This window comes from Pseudophryne corroboree, chromosome 12 (assembly GCF_028390025.1).
Source record: "Pseudophryne corroboree isolate aPseCor3 chromosome 12, aPseCor3.hap2, whole genome shotgun sequence".
Lineage (NCBI taxonomy): Eukaryota > Metazoa > Chordata > Amphibia > Anura > Myobatrachidae > Pseudophryne > Pseudophryne corroboree.
The window spans coordinates 137,986,912-138,005,722 of NC_086455.1; the positions used below are offsets into that span (position 1 = coordinate 137,986,912).

At 46.3% G+C, this 18,811-nt stretch overlaps 1 protein-coding gene across 1 annotated transcript in view; it reads right to left on the reverse strand.

Annotated features, from left to right (window-relative positions):
- LOC134980997 (histone-lysine N-methyltransferase SETDB1-like) overlaps nt 1-18,811 on the reverse strand; it is a 134,875-nt gene that overhangs the window by 31,583 nt on the left and 84,481 nt on the right. The window contains exons 14-19 of the mRNA XM_063948064.1: nt 16,353-16,469; nt 15,721-15,890; nt 13,254-13,792; nt 3,603-3,631; nt 3,376-3,502; nt 1,826-1,982 (exon numbers count right to left, since the gene is read on the reverse strand). Of these exons, the coding sequence (XP_063804134.1) occupies nt 1,826-1,982; nt 3,376-3,502; nt 3,603-3,631; nt 13,254-13,792; nt 15,721-15,890; nt 16,353-16,469 (1,139 nt within the window). The remainder of the gene's footprint in view (nt 1-1,825; nt 1,983-3,375; nt 3,503-3,602; nt 3,632-13,253; nt 13,793-15,720; nt 15,891-16,352; nt 16,470-18,811) is intronic.

An 18,811-nucleotide genomic window follows, 5' to 3' on the forward strand; every position in this document is an offset into this window, starting at 1 on the left:
TGGCCAAACCGGTCCTCGAGATCTACCAACAGTTCATGTTTTCCAGGCCTCCTGGAGATCTGTAGATTTGTCTGTTAGGAATGAATGCAGCACATCTTAAGTAGTAATGACTACACCTGTGCACCAGCTAGGTGGTCTGGAAAATGTGAACTGTTGGTAGATCTCGAGGACCGGTTTGGCCAGCCCTGGTGTAGGTCCTAGTGGTGCCCTGAATGCCCCCCTCCCCCTTCCTGCAATCGCATACCTGTAGTGCCTCCCCCCCTGCAATCATATACTCGCACATAGCACCCCCAGCACAGGTCACAGCTCTGGTCTGGCACGCGCACTCCAGCCGGAATCTGCAACCCCCAGCGCACTTGTGGTCACAGCTCCAGCTGACACACGCACCCCTGCCCCCAGGGTGCAGCTGAGACTGACACCGGAACATCCCCCCCCCCCCCCCCCAAGGCACGACATACATGGTCAGAGCTCCGGATGACACCCTCCTCTCCTCAAAGGTTACATGGTTAGCTGATACCTCCTGTATGGCTCACAGCTCCAGTTGAACGCCCCCCCCCCCCATACAAGCAACAGCTCACAACCTCCACTCCCTGAGCGCAGATCAAAGCTCCTGCAGCCGTTCTCCAGGATGTGGGACATTTGCATAATCCGGCCCTTTACATGACAGAAGAGCAGGACGACCTATCGCGGGTTGGGCATACACACAGAACGATGCACCAATATATCTGGAACAGCCGATATATCGTCCAGTGTGTATCCAGCATTACAGATTTATCCTTATCGATTTAGAGAAGGGTCTAAGCCAGCAAGTGCCAGAATAGAATCTGCAGCTGGCCACTAATGTAACTGTAGATGGCAATGTAGAATTTTGGAGGGGTCTATCCCCCCTAGTGGGCTAACAGGAAGCCAAGAATCCTGGGATCTGCACTACTGTAGTCCAAGCACAGCCCCTGAGAAAGGGCAACTCATTCAATGCTTGCCGACCCTTAGCCCTCCCTCCCAGCAGTCCTCCTGAATCTTAAATAATGGCTATAATTTGGTACAGCTATTATCTGGAGCTGATGCAGAGGGCTGGACACTTAGTTCCAACCAGCGCTGTCAGGGCGGCTGTGCCATGCCTGGTAGTCGCTGAAGCAGAGAGCAGACGGCAGTAAACGCTGCACCGCAACTTCACTAGTGCTGAGATTGCAGGCACAAGGATAGGGCATCTGCAATAGCCAGCACAATGACCTAACCGCGTTGGGAGGCACCTGCAGCTACGGAGCCCATAATGGTGGGATAATCACCGCTGCCTATGCCATCCCATGTGCGGGAGTCTGCGGGACCAGACAGCAGCTTCTCAATAAGCTGTGTTGGGTCCCCAGGGTCAGTTGATCCTGTGGCCGGAGACCCGGACACAAGCTTTTCAATAAGCAGTGAAGGGTCCCCCGGAGGCTTTCCCTGCAGCAGCATTTAGCATGCCTGTTGAAGTCTTGAGTGAAGATCAAGCAAAAATAAATAAGAAATAAAATAAAATGTAAAAAAGGGCTGGAGACAACCCATGTAGCACCTGGCTCCTTGAGGCACTAATCTAAACTGGGCTTGGAGGAATATAGAGGGGGAGGAGCCAGCTACACTTCCTGATAAAAATTAAAGTGCCAGGCTCCAATTATCCATCCGTTTATATCCCATTGTCTATGCTCCAGTGTCCCCTAGTGCATGGAGGAGAAAAGTGGTTCATCATCATCATCATCAATCAAGCGGACCCACAAGAGAAAGTTATGTGATGTAGGATATACAGTTATACTACACATAACAGGCAGGCCGGCCTGTCCCACGTCCTTACCTGTGCTGGAGGTGACGTTCTTCTTGTCATCTACATCGGAGCCAGAAGAAATGGTCTGGATGTCATCGCTGTCGTTAGTGTTTGTTTGGGCAGCAGGTTTCTTGGCGTTAGCCCCATTTCCAACCTCGCTCTCCGAGCTGCTTAATGTCAGAACCTCCTGAGGAGCACAAGTATTACAATGACCAGACGTGAGAAATATGCAGGTAAGAAACACATCAGGTAAAAGATGACTAACAATACTTATTGGGGGTTTCCTTAATATGGAAATCAGCCCCACTGTTATAACGGCGACTAGCACCTGCTGACACCAAACTAAAATTGAGGAGCATGAGCTTTGGGCCGGCTATGAGGGAGAAGGACGAGATTTGGGAGCTTAAAAGCTTAACTGTTCGGTGTCTGATCTGGTCTCCGCCATCATACCCCAAGGTCATCCCTGGGGATGCCTTTGGACCCTGAAGAAGAAATTAACCCTAGCGTGAATGTGTGTGTGTATATGTGGTAGAGAATATAGACTGTAAGCTCCACTGGGGTAGGAACATTATGAATGGCCAAATATTCTCTGTAAAGCGATGCAGAATGTGTGTGCGCTATACAAATGACTGGTAATAATAATAATAGCAAAGATGGAAGTTACCACAGAACACATATAGTAGTTATTTTGTTTTTTCATCAATGGACCAATAAGTAATTAAAAGGGTTAGTGGTTTAGGGTTAACAGTAGGCTCCAAACGGGCAGATCCAATTGTGCTGTTATCATGGTAGGAAACCCTTTAAGGGACAGCAAGCAAGGATATTCTTAATACAGTATCTGCAGAGAATTAGCATGCAAGGTTCCAAAGGAAAGTAAATCTGTGGACTAAACCCCCTTAGACATGACACAAATGATACTACGCTGCATGGGACAGAAGACATAGGGGGCAATTCAATTAGCTGCCGTAAATTACATTCGCTAATTGATCCCCGGGAAGTAATTCAATTGATGCAGATAGCCGGCATAAATAGGGATTTTGTTTCAACTGCTCGAAGACAGGAACAACAAAACCCGTAATAAGTGCTGTCTTTTCACGGCTGAGAAAACACACGGATCAGGGAACTTATGCCAGAGTTGTGTGTTTATTCACACAGAAAATGGGTACATTTTTCCATGAAAAAAACTAGGCAAAAATGCAGAAAAAGCCTAGTTTGTATTTTATTGCGGAAAAATGTACCGCAACTATCTGTATTCCCCCGCCTCCCCATAGTGTTCGGTATATAGCACGTGTGAAATGGGGTAAATGGAAGCATTTGTCACAAGCAGAAGTTTTTGGACAGAAGTGAAATGCAAGGTAAGGAACAAGTTCATTGTTGTTAGGATGTTAGATCTGATGGTTAAAGTCAAAACTGTAGCCTTTATAACTTACGCTACAACTATATGCTAATGCTTACATTAGCAGAATCATTAGGTACACCCCATTTTATGTGATCTCTGCAATGTACTGTATTACAAACTCTAAAAACATTTACAATTACAAGCTCTATAAAACAAAAAGTAATACTGCTATCCTGCTCACATCATTAGTCTGTGTGTTGGATTGGCGTCTGTTCTGGTGCATGGCGGTTTTGCTGATTGGTCTAGTCATACCCTGAGTATTGGCTGGGGAAGGGTTATAACCGTACACTCTGTTGCTCTCGCCACGCCTATGGACAAAAGCGACAGAACAAAAAACATTAAGCTGCCAGACATTTATAACAGGACTTTCCATGCTACATGATTTAAGTGAGCAAATCCTGTACATACCCGGGAAACTTGTCAGATTCCTTAGTCTCCTGAAAGGCATCAGAAAGTCAGGTGATCATTAACATGTAAAGTACAGAACAATGGAATACAAGAGACAAACACTGAAAAATCCCCAAACCAAAAGGAAAATGTACCATATTAAAGTGAGGAGTATTCCTTGCTGTGGGGGATTTACAAGAAGTTGCTACAAACTGTCTGCTAACTGCAGTAATTAGTATAAAGATATAGGGGTATATTCAATTAGGGTCGAAAGCTGCTGTCTGTCGAAAAGACGGCAGTTTTCGACTTTGAGGTTGAATCGTGATTCTACCTATTCAGTCCCAGCTAATTTTTATTCGACAAGTCGGGGGATTCGACTTGTCGAATAGTACGTGAATTGGCGGTATAGCTGCCGATTCACGTACTTTTGAGGGAAACGGGGCCAAATTCGACAGGATATGGCCCCGTTTTCGACCATCTCAGTCCGACATAAAAAAATGCCGGACTGAGATGAGGGACCTTACAGGAGGAGAGGGGGGAGAGCAGCAGGGAGACGGGAGAGAGCCGTGGGCATACAGGGGAGAGCAGCGCTATAGCACAGCGCTGCAGGAGGAGGTGTCACAGCCGCGCCGCTCACAGCAGCGTCCACACAGCTCCAGCAAGTGAGGTCACGATTGCTGGAGACAGGTGGACACTGCCGTGAGGTCTGGCGGCTGTGAGGGGTGTAGCATGGTATGCCGGCGGCCGGGCTCCCGGCGACCAGCATACCGGCGCCGGGAGCCCGACCGCCGGCATACTGACAGCATGGCGAGCGCAAATGAGCCCCTTGCGGGCACGGTGGCGCGCTAACAGGCTATTTTATTCTCCCTCCAGGGGGGTCATGGACCCCCACGAAGGAGAAAAAAATAAGATTTTACTTACCGATAAATCTATTTCTCGTAGTCCGTAGTGGATGCTGGGACTCCGTAAGGACCATGGGGATATAGCGGCTCCGCAGGAGACAGGGCACAAAATAAAAGCTTACGGATCAGGTGGTGTGCACTGGCTCCTCCCCCTATGACCCTCCTCCAAGCCTCAGTTAGGATACTGTGCCCGGACGAGCGTACATAATAAGGAAGGATATTGAATCCCGGGTAAGACTCATACCAGCCACACCAATCACACCGTACAACTTGTGATCTGAACCCAGTTAACAGTATGATAAACGCAAAGGAGCCTCTGAAAAGATGGCTCACAACAATAATAACCCGAATATTTGTAACAATAACTATATACAAGTATTGCAGACAATCCGCACTAGGGATGGGCGCCCAGCATCCACTACGGACTACGAGAAATAGATTTATCGGTAAGTAAAATCTTATTTTCTCTGACGTCCTAGTGGATGCTGGGACTCCGTAAGGACCATGGGGATTATACCAAAGCTCCCAAATGGGCGGGAGAGTGCGGATGACTCTGCAGCACCGAATGAGAGAACTCCAGGTCCTCCTCAGCCAGGGTATCAAATTTGTAGAATTTAGCAAACGTGTTTGCCCCTGACCAAGTAGCTGCTCGGCAAAGTTGTAAAGCCGAGACCCCTCGGGCAGCCGCCCAAGATGAGCCCACCTTCCTTGTGGAATGGGCTTTTACTGATTTTGGCTGTGGCAATCCTGCCACAGAATGTGCAAGCTGAATTGTACTACAAATCCAACGAGCAATCGTCTGCTTAGAAGCAGGAGCACCCAGCTTGTTGGGTGCATACAGGATAAACAGCGAGTCAGATTTTCTGACTCCAGCCGTCCTGGAAACATATATTTTCAAGGCCCTGACAACGTCAAGCAACTTAGAGTCCTCTAAGTCCCTGGTAGCCGCAGGTACCACAATAGGTTGGTTCATGTGAAATGCAGAAACCACCTTAGGTAGAAATTGAGGACGAGTCCTCAATTCCGCCCTGTCAGAATGAAATATCAAGTAAGGGCTTTTATATGATAAAGCCGCCAATTCTGACACACGCCTGGCTGAAGCCAAGGCTAACAGCATCGACACCTTCCATGTGAGATATTTTAAGTCCACAGTGGAAAGTGGTTCAAACCAATGTGACTTTAGAAAACTCAACACCACATTGAGATCCCAAGGTGCCACTGGAGGCACAAAAGGAGGCTGTATGTGCAGCACCCCTTTTACAAATGTCTGAACTTCAGGTACTGAAGCCAGTTCTTTCTGGAAGAAAATCGACAGGGCCGAAATTTGAACCTTAATGGACCCTAATTTTAGGCCCATAGACAGTCCTGTTTGCAGGAAATGAAGGAAACGACCCAGTTGAAATTCCTCTGTAGGGGCCTTCTTGGCCTCACACCACGCAACATATTTACGCCAAATGCGGTGATAATGTTTTGCGGTTACGTCCTTCCTGGCTTTGACCAGAGTAGGGATGACTTCTTCTGGAATGCCTTTTTCCCTCAGGATCCGGCGTTCAACCGCCATGCCGTCAAACGCAGCCGCGGTAAGTCTTGGAACAGACAAGGCCCCTGCAGTAGCAGGTCCTTTCTTAGAGGTAGAGGCCACGGTTCGTCCGTGAGCATCTCTTGAAGTTCCGGGTACCAAGTCCGTCTTGGCCAATCCGGAACCACGAGTATAGTTCTTACTCCTCTCCTTCTTATGATTCTCAGTACTTTTGGTATGAGAGGCAGAGGAGGGAACACATACACTGACTGGTACACCCACGGCGTTACCAGAGCGTCCACAGCTATTGCCTGAGGGTCCCTTGACCTGGCGCAATATCTGTCCAGTTTTTTGTTTAGACGTGACGCCATCATGTCCACCTTTGGTTTTTCCCAAAGGTTTACAATCAGGTTGAAGACTTCTGGGTGAAGTCCCCACTCTCCCGGGTGAAGGTCGTGTCTGCTGAGGAAGTCTGCTTCCCAGTTGTCCACTCCCGGAATGAATACTGCTGACAGTGCTATCACATGATTTTCCGCCCAGCGAAGAATCCTTGCAGCTTCTGCCATTGCCCTCCTGCTTCTCGTGCCGCCCTGTCTGTTTACGTGGGCGACTGACGTGATGTTGTCCGATTGGATCAACACCGCCTGACCCTGAAGCAGAGGTTTTGCTTGACTTAGGGCATTGTAAATGGCCCTTAGTTCCAGAATGTTTATATGAAGAGACGTTTCCAAGCTTGACCACAGGCCCTGGAAATTCCTTCCCTGTGTGACTGCTCCCCAGCCTCTCAGGCTGGCATCCGTGGTTACCAGGATCCAATCCTGAATGCCAAATCTGCGGCCCTCTAGTAGATGAGCACTCTGCAGCCACCACAGGAGAGACACCCTTGTCCTTGGCGACAGGGTTATCCGCTGATGCATCTGCAGATGCGATCCGGACCATTTGTCCAGTAGATCCCACTGAAATGTTCTTGCATGGAATCTTCCGAATGGAATCGCTTCGTAAGAAGCCACCATTTTCCCCAGGACCCTCGTGCACTGATGCACTGAGACCTGTCCTGGTTTTAGGAGGTTCCTGACTAGCTCGGATAACTCCCTGGCCTTCTCCTCCGGGAGAAACACCTTCTTCTGGACTGTGTCCAGAATCATTCCTAGGAACAGTAGACGTGTCGTTGGAATCAGCTGCGATTTTGGAATATTTAGAATCCACCCATGCTGACGTAACACTACCTGAGATAGTGCTACTCCGACTTCTAACTGTTCCCTGGATCTTGCCCTTATCAGGAGATCGTCCAAGTAAGGGATAATTGAAATGCCTTTTCTTCGTAGAAGAATCATCATTTCGGCCATTACCTTGGTAAAGACCCGAGGTGCCGTGGACAATCCAAACGGCAGCGTCTGAAACTGATAATGACAGTTTTGTACTACAAACCTGAGGTACCCTTGGTGAGAAGGGTATATCGGGACGTGGAGATAAGCATCTTTGATGTCCAGAGACACCATATAGTCCCCTTCTTCCAGGTTCGCTATCACTGCTCTGAGTGACTCCATCTTGAATTTGAACCTTTTTATGTAAGTGTTCAAGGATTTCAGATTTAAAATTGGTCTCACCGAGCCGTCCGGCTTCGGTACCACAAACAGCGTGGAATAATACCCCTTTCCTTGTTGCAGGAGGGGTACCCTGATTATCACCTGCTGGGAATACAGCTTGTGAATGGCTTCTAGAACTGCCTCCCTGTCGGAGGGAGACTTTGGTAAAGCAGACTTCAGGAAACGATGAGGGGGAAACGCCTCGAATTCCAGTTTGTACCCCTGCGATACTACCTGTAGAATCCAGGGATCCACTTGCGAGTGAGCCCACTGCGCGTTGAAATTTTTGAGACGGGCCCCCACCATATCTGAGTCTGCTTTTAAAGCCCCAGCGTCATGCTGAAGACTTGGCAGAAGCAGGGGAGGGCTTCTGCTCTTGGGAAGCGGCTGCATGGTGCAGTCTTTTTCCTCTTCCTCTGCCCCGGGGCAGAAAGGAGTGGCCTTTTGCTCGCTTGTACTTATGGGAACGAAAGGACTGAGATTGAAAAGACGGTGTCTTTTTCTGCTGATGTGGAGTGACCTGGGGTAAAAAGGTGGATTTTCCAGCCGTTGCCGTGGCCACCAGGTCCGATAGACCAGCCCCAAATAACTCCTCCCCTTTATACGGCAATACTTCCATGTGCCGTTTGGAATCCGCATCCCCTGACCACTGTCGCGTCCACAACGCTCTTCTGGCAGAGATGGACATAGCACTTACTCTTGATGCCAGGGTGCAAATATCCCTCTGTGCATCACGCATATATAATAATGCATCCTTTAAATGTTCTATAGTTAACAAAATATTGTCCCTATCCAGGGTATCAATATTCTCAGTCAGGGAATCCGACCATGCGACTCCAGCACTGCACATCCAGGCTGAGGCGATTGCTGGTCGCAGTATAACACCAGTATGTGTGTATATACTTTTTAGGATATTTTCCAGCCTTCTATCAGCTGGTTCTTTGAGGGTAGCCGTATCAGGAGACGGTAACGCTACTTGTTTAGATAAACGTGTGAGCGCCTTATCTACCCTAGGGGGTGTTTCCCAACGCGCCCTAACCTCTGGCGGGAAAGGATATAATGCTAATAATTTTTTAGAAATTAGCTGTTTTTTATCGGGAGAAACCCACGCTTTTTCACACACCTCATTTATTTCCTCTGACTCAGGAAAAAATATTGGTAGTTTTTTCTCACCCCACATAATACCCTTCTTTGTGGTACTTGTAGTGTCAGAAAGGTTCAATGCCTCTTTCATTGCCGTGATCATGTAACGTGTGGCCCTACTGGACATTACGTTTGTCTCGTCACCGTCGACACTAGACTCAGTATCTGTGTCAGGGTCTGTGTCGACCCACTGAGGTAACGGGCGTTTTAGCGCCCCTGACGGTGTCTGAGACGCCTGGACAGGCACTAACTGATTTGCCGGCTGTCTCATGTCGTCAACAGTTTTTTGCAAATTGCTGACATTATCACTTAATTGTTTAAATACAATCATCCAGTCAGGTGTCGACTCCCTAGGGGGTGACATCACCAACGCAGGCAACTGCTCCGCCTCCACATAATTTTCCTCCTCATACATGTCGACACACGCGTACCGACACACAGCACACACACACCGGGAATGCTCTGATAGAGGACAGGACCCCACTTAGCCCTTTGGAGAGACAGAGGGAGAGTCTGCCAGCACACACCCAGCGCTATATATATATACACAGGGATAACCTTATATAAGTGTTATTCCCTTATAGCTGCTGTTAATTATTGTTATTTGCTGCCAACAATGCCCCCCCTTCTCTTTTTTACCCTGATTCTGAAGCAGGACTGCAGGGGAGAGTCAGGGAGCCGTCCTTCCAGCGGAGCTGTGAGGGAAAATGGCGCTTGTGTGCTGAGGAGATAGACTCCGCCCCTTCACGACGTCCTTATCTCCCGCTTTTTTGTGTAAAATGGCAGGGGATTAAAATACATCCATATAGCCCAGGAGCTATATGTGATGTATTCTGTTTTGCCACCTAAGGTATTCTGTTATATTGCGTCTCAGGGCGCTCCCCCCCCAGCGCCCTGCACCCTCAGTGACCGGAGTGTGAAGTGTGCTGAGAGCAATGGCGCACAGCTGCGGTGCTGTGCGCTACCTTAGTCTGAAGACAGGATGTCTTCTGCCGCCGATTTCACCGGACCTCTTCGTCTCTTCTGGCTCTGTAAGGGGGACGGCGGCGCGGCTCCGGTGACCCATCCAGGCTGAACCTGTGATCGTCCCTCTGGAGCTAGTGTCCAGTAGCCTAAGAAACCCGATCCACTCTGCACTCAGGTGAGTCCGTTTCTTCTCCCCTTAGTCCCACGATGCAGTGAGCCTGTTGCCAGCAGGACTCACTGAAAATAAAAAAAAAACCTAACTAAACTTTTATTCTAAGCAGCTCAGGAGAGCCACCTAGATTGCACCCTTCTCGGCCGGGCACAAAAATCTAACTGGGGCTTGGAGGAGGGTCATAGGGGGAGGAGCCAGTGCACACCACCTGATCCTTAAGCTTTTATTTTGTGCCCTGTCTCCTGCGGAGCCGCTATATCCCCATGGTCCTTACGGAGTCCCAGCATCCACTAGGACGTCAGAGAAATGTCGGTATGTCGGCTGCCGGGATTCCGGCACTGCTATACTGTGCGCCGGGATCCCGACAGTCGGCATACTGATGACCACCCACTGTGAGACATCCTTCTGCAGCATTGCTGTAGTGCTGCTCTCCTCCATCTGCCCGCGGCTCTCTCCGCTGGTCTCCCCCCTCTCCTCCGCTCACAGGTCTCATCTCAATTCGACATTTTTTAAAGTCGAATTGAGATGGGATTGAATAGGGGTTGTCGGATCCATTCCGATAAATGCATGTCGGAATGGATCAGACCCTAATTGAATATACCCCATAGATGCAGCCACTAAGTATCCTTAGGGGACACAAGAGGTTTCTTTTCTTATGGACCCTTAGCCTAGAGTTTGCACCAGTTAGGACAGGATAAGAAAACATTGGGGTGAGTAAAAGGCTGGTGTGGGCAGAGCTGAAAGGCAGACCGTGATTACAGTGCTTGCTCAAATCTTGAAGAGCATAATGGCTTGGTCAATGGCATTTTTGATAGGAAAGCCACTGTATCACCACGTAACGATCACACACGTCAGCGAGCGACACGCGTGTCTTTTGGGTTATCGTCTCAGATACAACAAAGACTATGCTGGGGAAAAAGCTTCAGCACACTGTGTGCAATGTTTAGAATAAAGCAAGTCAGCCTTCCCTCCACTACTGCTACCTGTAGACCCTTTCCAACTATTCCAGCAGTAAAAAGAACAGGATTAAAAGGTATAGACAGCTTGTTTACACAAACAGGCACATGAACAACAAGAACGGCATCAGGACCGCTTGCTTTCTGGCAGGCTCCTGAAAAATTGATGATATATCTGTGAATGCGATTAGATGCCCATTTATACTAGGCCAATTTTATTTGTTTTAGATTTCTCTTCTGCTTGTTCACTTTGCATTTTGTTAATTTATAAAAATAAAAAAAATAAACCCTTCTATTTTTTAAAGCATTCTTACTCTGTAGCATTTTTTCCACACCTGACGAAAACCTTTGCACAGTACTATACGAGGACACATCTATACTATCAAATGTAATTGTTGATTCATAGATCTATGGGACCAAGAATAAAAGTTCTACATGTAGAACTCTTTCATATACACCGGGCCTGGCCAACCTGTGGCTCTCCAGCTGTTGTAAAACTACAAGTCCCAGCATGCCCTGCCACAGTTTTGCTATTAGGGAATGCTAGAGCTGTGGAAGGGAATGCTGGGATGTGTAGTCTCACAACAGCTGGAGAGCCACAGGTTGGCCAGGCCTGATATACACCATCAACTCTGGAAATATAATACAATGGGTTGGGAGGTGCCCTTGGTGCTATAGTGTGTGGAATCAGGCAACAGAGGACCTTCCTGATCCTGGTTAAAACACCAATAACCAAAAACACTAGAGAAAAAAAGTGGATCAGATGGGTGAGCTTATGCAATGCAGAACTGGTATAGCAGACAGTATAGGTAGGATAAAATGAAAATAAAGTATAACTTTCCTTTGCGATATCTGTGTCCGCTTCAGGTCTTTTCTCAGTATTTGTGCAAACAGCAATCCATGACATATGGTGACCTGGTTCTTGCAGTCGGAATGTAGCCTGGTGGACAGAAGAATCGGTCTACTGCCTACTACATTCCGACTGAAAGAACCAGGTCTCCATGGGTTTCTGTATGCACATATGCTGAGAAAAGACACGAAGCAGACACATATCGCAAAGGGAAGTTGTATTTTAATTTATTTTTATTTTATTCTACCTATATTGTCTGCTACACCAACTCTGCATTGTATAAGCTCACCCCATCTGATCCACTCTCTTTCTATATACTGTAATACAATAGGGTCACGGAAATCACATTCAATTGCATATCATTAGCTACTGAAAATACAAACTGTTATAATTACCTCTTTAAATGTTAATTGTGGTGTTTTTAGTGTTCTTTTTTGGGTCATGTTTTTGTTTATTTTTTTTGCCTTTGTTTCATTGTCTGTATTTACCGTCATTGATAAATTTTGTCATTTTAAAGCATACCTAATAAACAAATTTTGAATCTTCACTACTATACATTCATTCTTCGGTGGTTGCTCTATATGGAGTTCTCTTTTGGTTTGGAGCCTTTCCCACTCCAATTATGTGTGGTTCATGTATTCTCCTAGGAGCAGCTCCTGACTATTTTGTTTACAGTTAATGTTATTCAGCATAGCTGGGTCAGGAATTTATGGTTAGTTTTGCTTTGTGCGGTTAGAACCTTCTTCTGTATACAGTGCATAAATGCAATAACTGGAAGCTTTAGGGGTGTATTCAGTAAGTGTCAGAAGCTGCCGTCTTGTAAAGACAGTAGCTTCCGACAGGTTTAGGTCGGAAGAGGTTCCGACCTATTCAATGGAGGGCAGTTTTTTCCCCGACGAGTCGGGAATTCCAGAGTTGTCACAAAACAAGTGAATCGGCGGAATAGCCGCCGATCCGCGTGCTGCTGTCAGAAACGGGGCCAAATCAGACAGGCTTTGGCCCCGTTTCCGACAATCTCAACCTGACTTTAAAAAAAAAAGTCGGTCTGAGGAGATGAGACGGGGGAGCAGGGCGGCGGGCTATAGGAGCAGAAGCGCAGACAGTTACCTATGATGGGCCTTCCCCCGGCCAGGCTCCTCTCCGACGGGCCTCCCCCCGGCCAGGCTCCTATCCGACGGGCCTCCTCTCCGACGGGCCTCCCCCCGGCCAGGCTCCTCTCCGATGGGAGCGTTCCCCGGCCGGCATTGGGCTATATGGCTGAGTGTGGCTCCCTATGATCTAACACACGGGGAGCTGCTGACAGCAGCAGCACAGACAAGACACTGGGAAAGGCCATATCCAACAGTCGGATTTGGCAACTCATTGAATAGTACATTGTCGGATCCTTTCAGACAATGCTTGTCGGAAAGGATATGACTTTATGACTTGTATTGAATATACCCCTTAGCGGGCCACAGAAGTATTATTACAAAATGGCAGCATCTGTAAGGAGTATTAAGAAAACAATATAAGAAAACATATGCCATCATGACAGAGGTATTTTCACTATAACCCCACGTGCCAGAAGATCCTCCTCACCTTTCCATGCTCCTCTTTCTTTGGCTGTTTCTCTGCATCTGGCACATCTCCCATTTTAAGAGATGACCTGCTGTCAGAGTCCATGTAGTTGTCGTTCATGGTGTTGGTGCTCAGCCAGGTAGCCACCTTATTTTTAGAGGTCTCCTCGGGGAGCTTGCAGTCTGTGTTCTCTCCTTGGCTGGTCTGCCTAGCTAATGCTGAGTCCTTAGAGGTAGTCTCTGAGGTTCCGTTTTCTTTTTGACCCCTAGTTTGTCGCCGTGTTGCATAGCTCCGCCATATAGAGCTGGTTGTAATGTCCTCGTTCTTCCCAAAATTGTCATCTGAACTATCCTCAATGGATTCCTCCTGGCCTTCACTGCCAGAGCCCTCTTCTCTGTTTTCCTTGAGGTCTACACCACTGCTGTCAGAAGACGACTTGACATCACTTTCGTAACCTTCTTTGTAGTTTTCTACACTTTCAATGTGGTCTAAATTGGCAAAGTATTCATCACCCATCTCTAATCCTTCTTTGTCCGCAAAGTCATCAGTCAGGATCTTACCTGTGAGGAAACAGAGATTGGGATAGTGTGAGGACACTAGACATAACGTAAGTACAGTAACTACGTAACGCGTCACTTGTATTAAAAACTACTATTCCATATAGGATGGTATCATACCGAGAAGTTGTAAATCAACAACGGCTGGAAGATTTACCAGTTTACTAGAGGTTATATAGCAGCCCAGAGAGACAATCAGTTGATGCATTAGCAGAAAGTGAAGCACACAGCAGCTCCTACAGATAGGTCCTCCGTTATCTTGGCTGACTGAGGCGTTAGTCGCGATCGGGCATACGCAGCATGCCTGGGCGCAAGGAGGCGCGCCTAGTCGAAGGGAAGAGCACAGAGCGTTTGGTGTTACCTTTGAGTGTAATACCTAAGATCATCCACCAGATGTCGCTTTTTAAAATCACCAATGCGCATGGTCTCCATTAAAATACAATATTGAACTACAGCGTAAGAACTACTTTACTGGTGCGTCTCATTATGCTACAGTATGTCATACAGAATATAACAGTATATACAGTACAGATGCAAATAGTACAGCATATACAGATGCAAACGAACGTGTTACAGATACAGTATGGTTTATTGATGTTAGGGATATGGGAGCGTCCAAATCCCATAGTATTAAGTATAATGGAGAGAGATAAAAGCTCCTCCCTAAGTTCCTGGATGCCAAATCACTGTGTGAATAGTTTATACAGACGCAAATGAATGTTTTAAAACACTTGTGTATGCAGATGCAACTAATGTGTGAAAGGAATAATGTAGCTCATTGACTTTACAGTATGTACACTGCACTAAATGAGCATCCGAGTCCCCTAACGGGCATAAACGAACACCAATGGAAAGGAATCGCTGCTTGCATTACTTTTATACATGAACTTGTGCATCTTCCATGAAGCGGCGTACAGTAGGCTAGCGGTGAAGGCTCCCACCTCCCACGCTGAGGGTCGCAGGTTCGATTCCCAAAGTGACAATCTATATATTTCCCCCCCCCCCCCCCCCCCCCGACATTCACTTTATTATTATTATTTTTTGTGTAATCCATTGTAAAATATTCAATGGAAGGGTGCACACAGGTTTCACATAAATCAGGGTTTTCAGTGAACAGCTAATTAGCATGAACAGCTAATTAGTACAACATACTGTACAGCGATACTAAGGACGGTGATTTGGAATCCAGGAACTTAGGGGGGGAGCTTTTATCTCTCTCCATTATACATATAAAGAGTAAACTTGCCACTGTACGTTACAAGCTGTTTGTGTTAATTAGTACACTAGTAGAACATACTGTACAGTGATACTAAGGTCAGTGATTTGGCATCCAGGAACTTAGGGAGGAGCTTTTCTCTCTCTCCATTGTAAGCTTTCTAAGTATAACGTAGAGAAATAAAAGCTCCTCCCTAAGTTCCTGGATGCCAAATCACTGTCCTTAGTATCTCTGTACAGTATGTTCTACTAGTGTACTAATTAGCACGAACAGCTTGTAACGTACAGTGGCAAGTTTAATCTTTCTATGTATAATGGAGAGAGATAAAAGCTCCTCACTAACTTCCTGGATGCCAAATCACCGTCCTTAGTATCTCTGTTTTGAGAGAGGATCATCACTCCTCACTTAAGACAGACTAGTAGGAGAGATAGAACAGGTGATAAAAGGACTATGGCTCAGAGGAGAGAAAAAAATGTAATCTCTACTGAATGGTGAACTCTGCAAGCAGACTCACTAGTAGCATCATAGAAACTACGCAAAGTCAATTACGAAGAATCTTCTTATACAATTATCCTTTCCACTGAACAATGATAAGACAAGACAAAATAAAATACAGTGCTACAGTCTCTTTTAAGTACAAGGAAATGTATTTCCAGGCATCAAATAGTTAATACAGTACAGGACCATTCCCCAGATCTATCCCCGTTAGCCGTACCTGCATAGATACAGACGAAGGAGCCCTTTGCAATGTCATCCAAGCAGCGGATCCCCCACCCCTTGTTCTGGGTCTTGAAGAGTTGGAGGCGCACTTGGAGGCCGTGCTGTACCAGGCGATTAGTGCACATATTGACATTGCATTTACATCTCTTGTTGCATTCATACATTCTGCAAACAAAGACATCTGGAATTAACGGTACAACAATCTCTGTAACGGTCCGGCAATGTCGTGATTTGTATCTGATTTTCACCCAAACATCTAGAAAACAGATCAGGAATTCTGTGCCTCTGGCTAGTGCACCAAAACCTCCAGCACTTCCCAATAGTTTACTCAACAGGGGAACAAAAACAGGGACTGCTGGGAAGGTCGTCCTTGAAGAGTGAAATGCCGGTTTTGGAAGCTCCATCTGCAACATTCTAAGTGTTTAATTCTCCTCTCATCTATTAATAAAGCTTTTCTCCAAAGCACTATTTCCACAAACTCAGTTTAGTTTATTGTAGAACTATTAGCAGTAGGAGATTGTTCCACTCCAAATACATTTCAGCCAGTTTTACTGGTAACTGCTGCATTCTGAGTCAGAGAATGAGTGGTCACATGGACTGGCAGGCCATACCACTGTCTATCCTTACCCAGTGGGAAGACATTCTTCCAGTCTCTTGTGTGTGTAGCCCGCTGATGTGTTAGCCTGTGCCCCAGGTGTGCAGCGAGTGGCATCAATGGTCAATTGGTGACAAGAACATTTGGACCTGAAAACGAACAAATAAACATCGTATTTGCAATTACAAAGAGCAAAATGTGTAAAACACTAAGTAAATAAATAGGATAATACATTTTGTAAGTAGCTTTTTCAGCAAGTGAGGCTGCCTACTGTTTTATTAAGACTTTATGAAGTTTGCTGTGCATAGGAAAATAGCCAAGAATCACAATTGTATCTCAATTAAAGTGTGTTATCATAGAACTAAAGTACCTCTTTTGTATAACGCAACTTGCATTAGACTGTATGCTCCTCTAAATGTAATTTATCCACTGTTGCCAGTCTCTTGGCTGGCTTCCTGATACACTTTTAGATTACTTTTTATGAGAGATGCCGTGTAAAGAACATGCACCATCGATTTTACTCCAGGGAAACTTTCTAAATGGGTGGTTCTTTTAGGTGTGTGTAATATTTATAAGAAATCTTATAAAGATTTATGTGTTTATAGAGAACCATTTGCTCTTGTATGTATTATTATTGTGCAAAAACCACTCGCTTTACTCCCTATCCAAAAATACATACTTTTAATACACTTGTGAGTTTCCTTTGTTTTTTTGGAACCATATTCTATTTGGTTCAAAACTTCTGGGATAAAATACTCCTTATAATAGTTGGAGAAGCTTCAGTGGTTATCCATAAAGTAGAAAGAAGATACCCAATAGGTATGCCTTCAAAAAAAATGTATTTTATTTTTTATATGCACCGCATCTTCAAACTCACCTTTTCAGAATTGAAGGCTTGACGGCACAGGTTTCATGACAGTCAAAATGGAGTGGGCATGCCAGCAAGTGCAAGGTCTCAACAAATTCAACCAAGGAAAGACGGACTATTTGGTCAAATTGTGCAGCTTCTCAGATGCCCCATGACAATGGAGAGAGACTAAAGAGTCTTTAGCCTAGTACACAGTAGGCGATCCCCACAAACGCAGATATTGACGGCAGCAGGGACCCGGCATGAGCAAGTGCATGCACACTTTCCGATGCCGGCACAGGGGGTGGGGTGGTAAATGACAGCCATGCAGCATGGCTGTCATTAATGAGGACCTCCCTTGTCTGTACATGTTAAGACGGGGGAGGGGGTCGTTAACAATGCGCAGGAGTGCGCATGGTGAACGACATTGAGTGTACACACTGGACGAGATTGTAAAAGATCTTGCTCAGGTCGGCCCTTCTGAGCGATATCTTTTACTTTCTCGTCTAGTGTGTATGGGGCTTTAGTAGCCATTTTATAAGATCTGCAAAAATCCCAAATGGAAACACTCAAGTCACTCCACAGGAGTTCTTGTAAATTTTAGATTGACAAATTTTTCTGATTGAAGAAGTGGAATTCAAGATCACATAATATGACGGAGTATGAACAGTTCTTAGTACACAACCTGGCTACGTATATGGAAAATATATTTTCTTTTTAAAAAGGATGATCATTTTAAGAAGTAACGTTGATAGGACACTAAGGGGTCTATTTACTAAGCCTTGGATGGAGATAAATTGCATGAAGATAAAGTACCAGCCAATCACCTCCTAACTCCCATGTTACAGACAGGGGTGCAGATGTATTAACCTGGAGAAGGCATAAGGAAGTGATAAACCAGTGATATGTGCAAGGTGATAAACACACCAGCCAATCAGCTTCAATATGTAAATGAACAGGATCTGATTGGCTGTTGTGTTTATCACCTTGCACATATCACTGGTTTATCACTTCCTTATGCCTTCTCCAGGTTAATACATCTGCCCCAGGGTTTGAAAAATGACAGTTAGGAGATGGTTGTCTGGTACTTTATCTCTGTCCACTTTATCTCCATCCAAGGCTTAGTAAATAGACCCCTAAAGGCCCGTACACACTGGTCGATATATCGGCCGTTCTCTTGAACGACCGATATATCGCGGGACTGTCGGCCAGTGTGTACGGCCGATACGTCTGTGAACTCCGTCGTTCACAGACGTATCGCGTCGGCCGCGCAGCACAGCCGACAGCCAATATATCTACCGATATATTGGCGCGTCGCTGTGTGTGTACGGGGCGGTCGGCCGACCGCCCGTACACGTGCTGCGGCGGCCGGCGGTGATTGACAGCTGAACTGGGCGGACGTGTGTACATGTCCGCCCAGTTCATGACGTCAGTCCCCGACGGATCGAGCAGTGTGTATGCACAGCACACTGCCCGATCCGTCCATAGATATAACTGCAGATCAATTGATCTGCAGATATATCTACTAGTGTGTACTCACCTTAAGACATGAAGCAGACACAGGTTAGTCAGTGTTGCTACCTGGCAGGAGTACAGATGACTTGTAGCTGGACAGATGAGATCTTAGCAGGTCAGCTTATTATT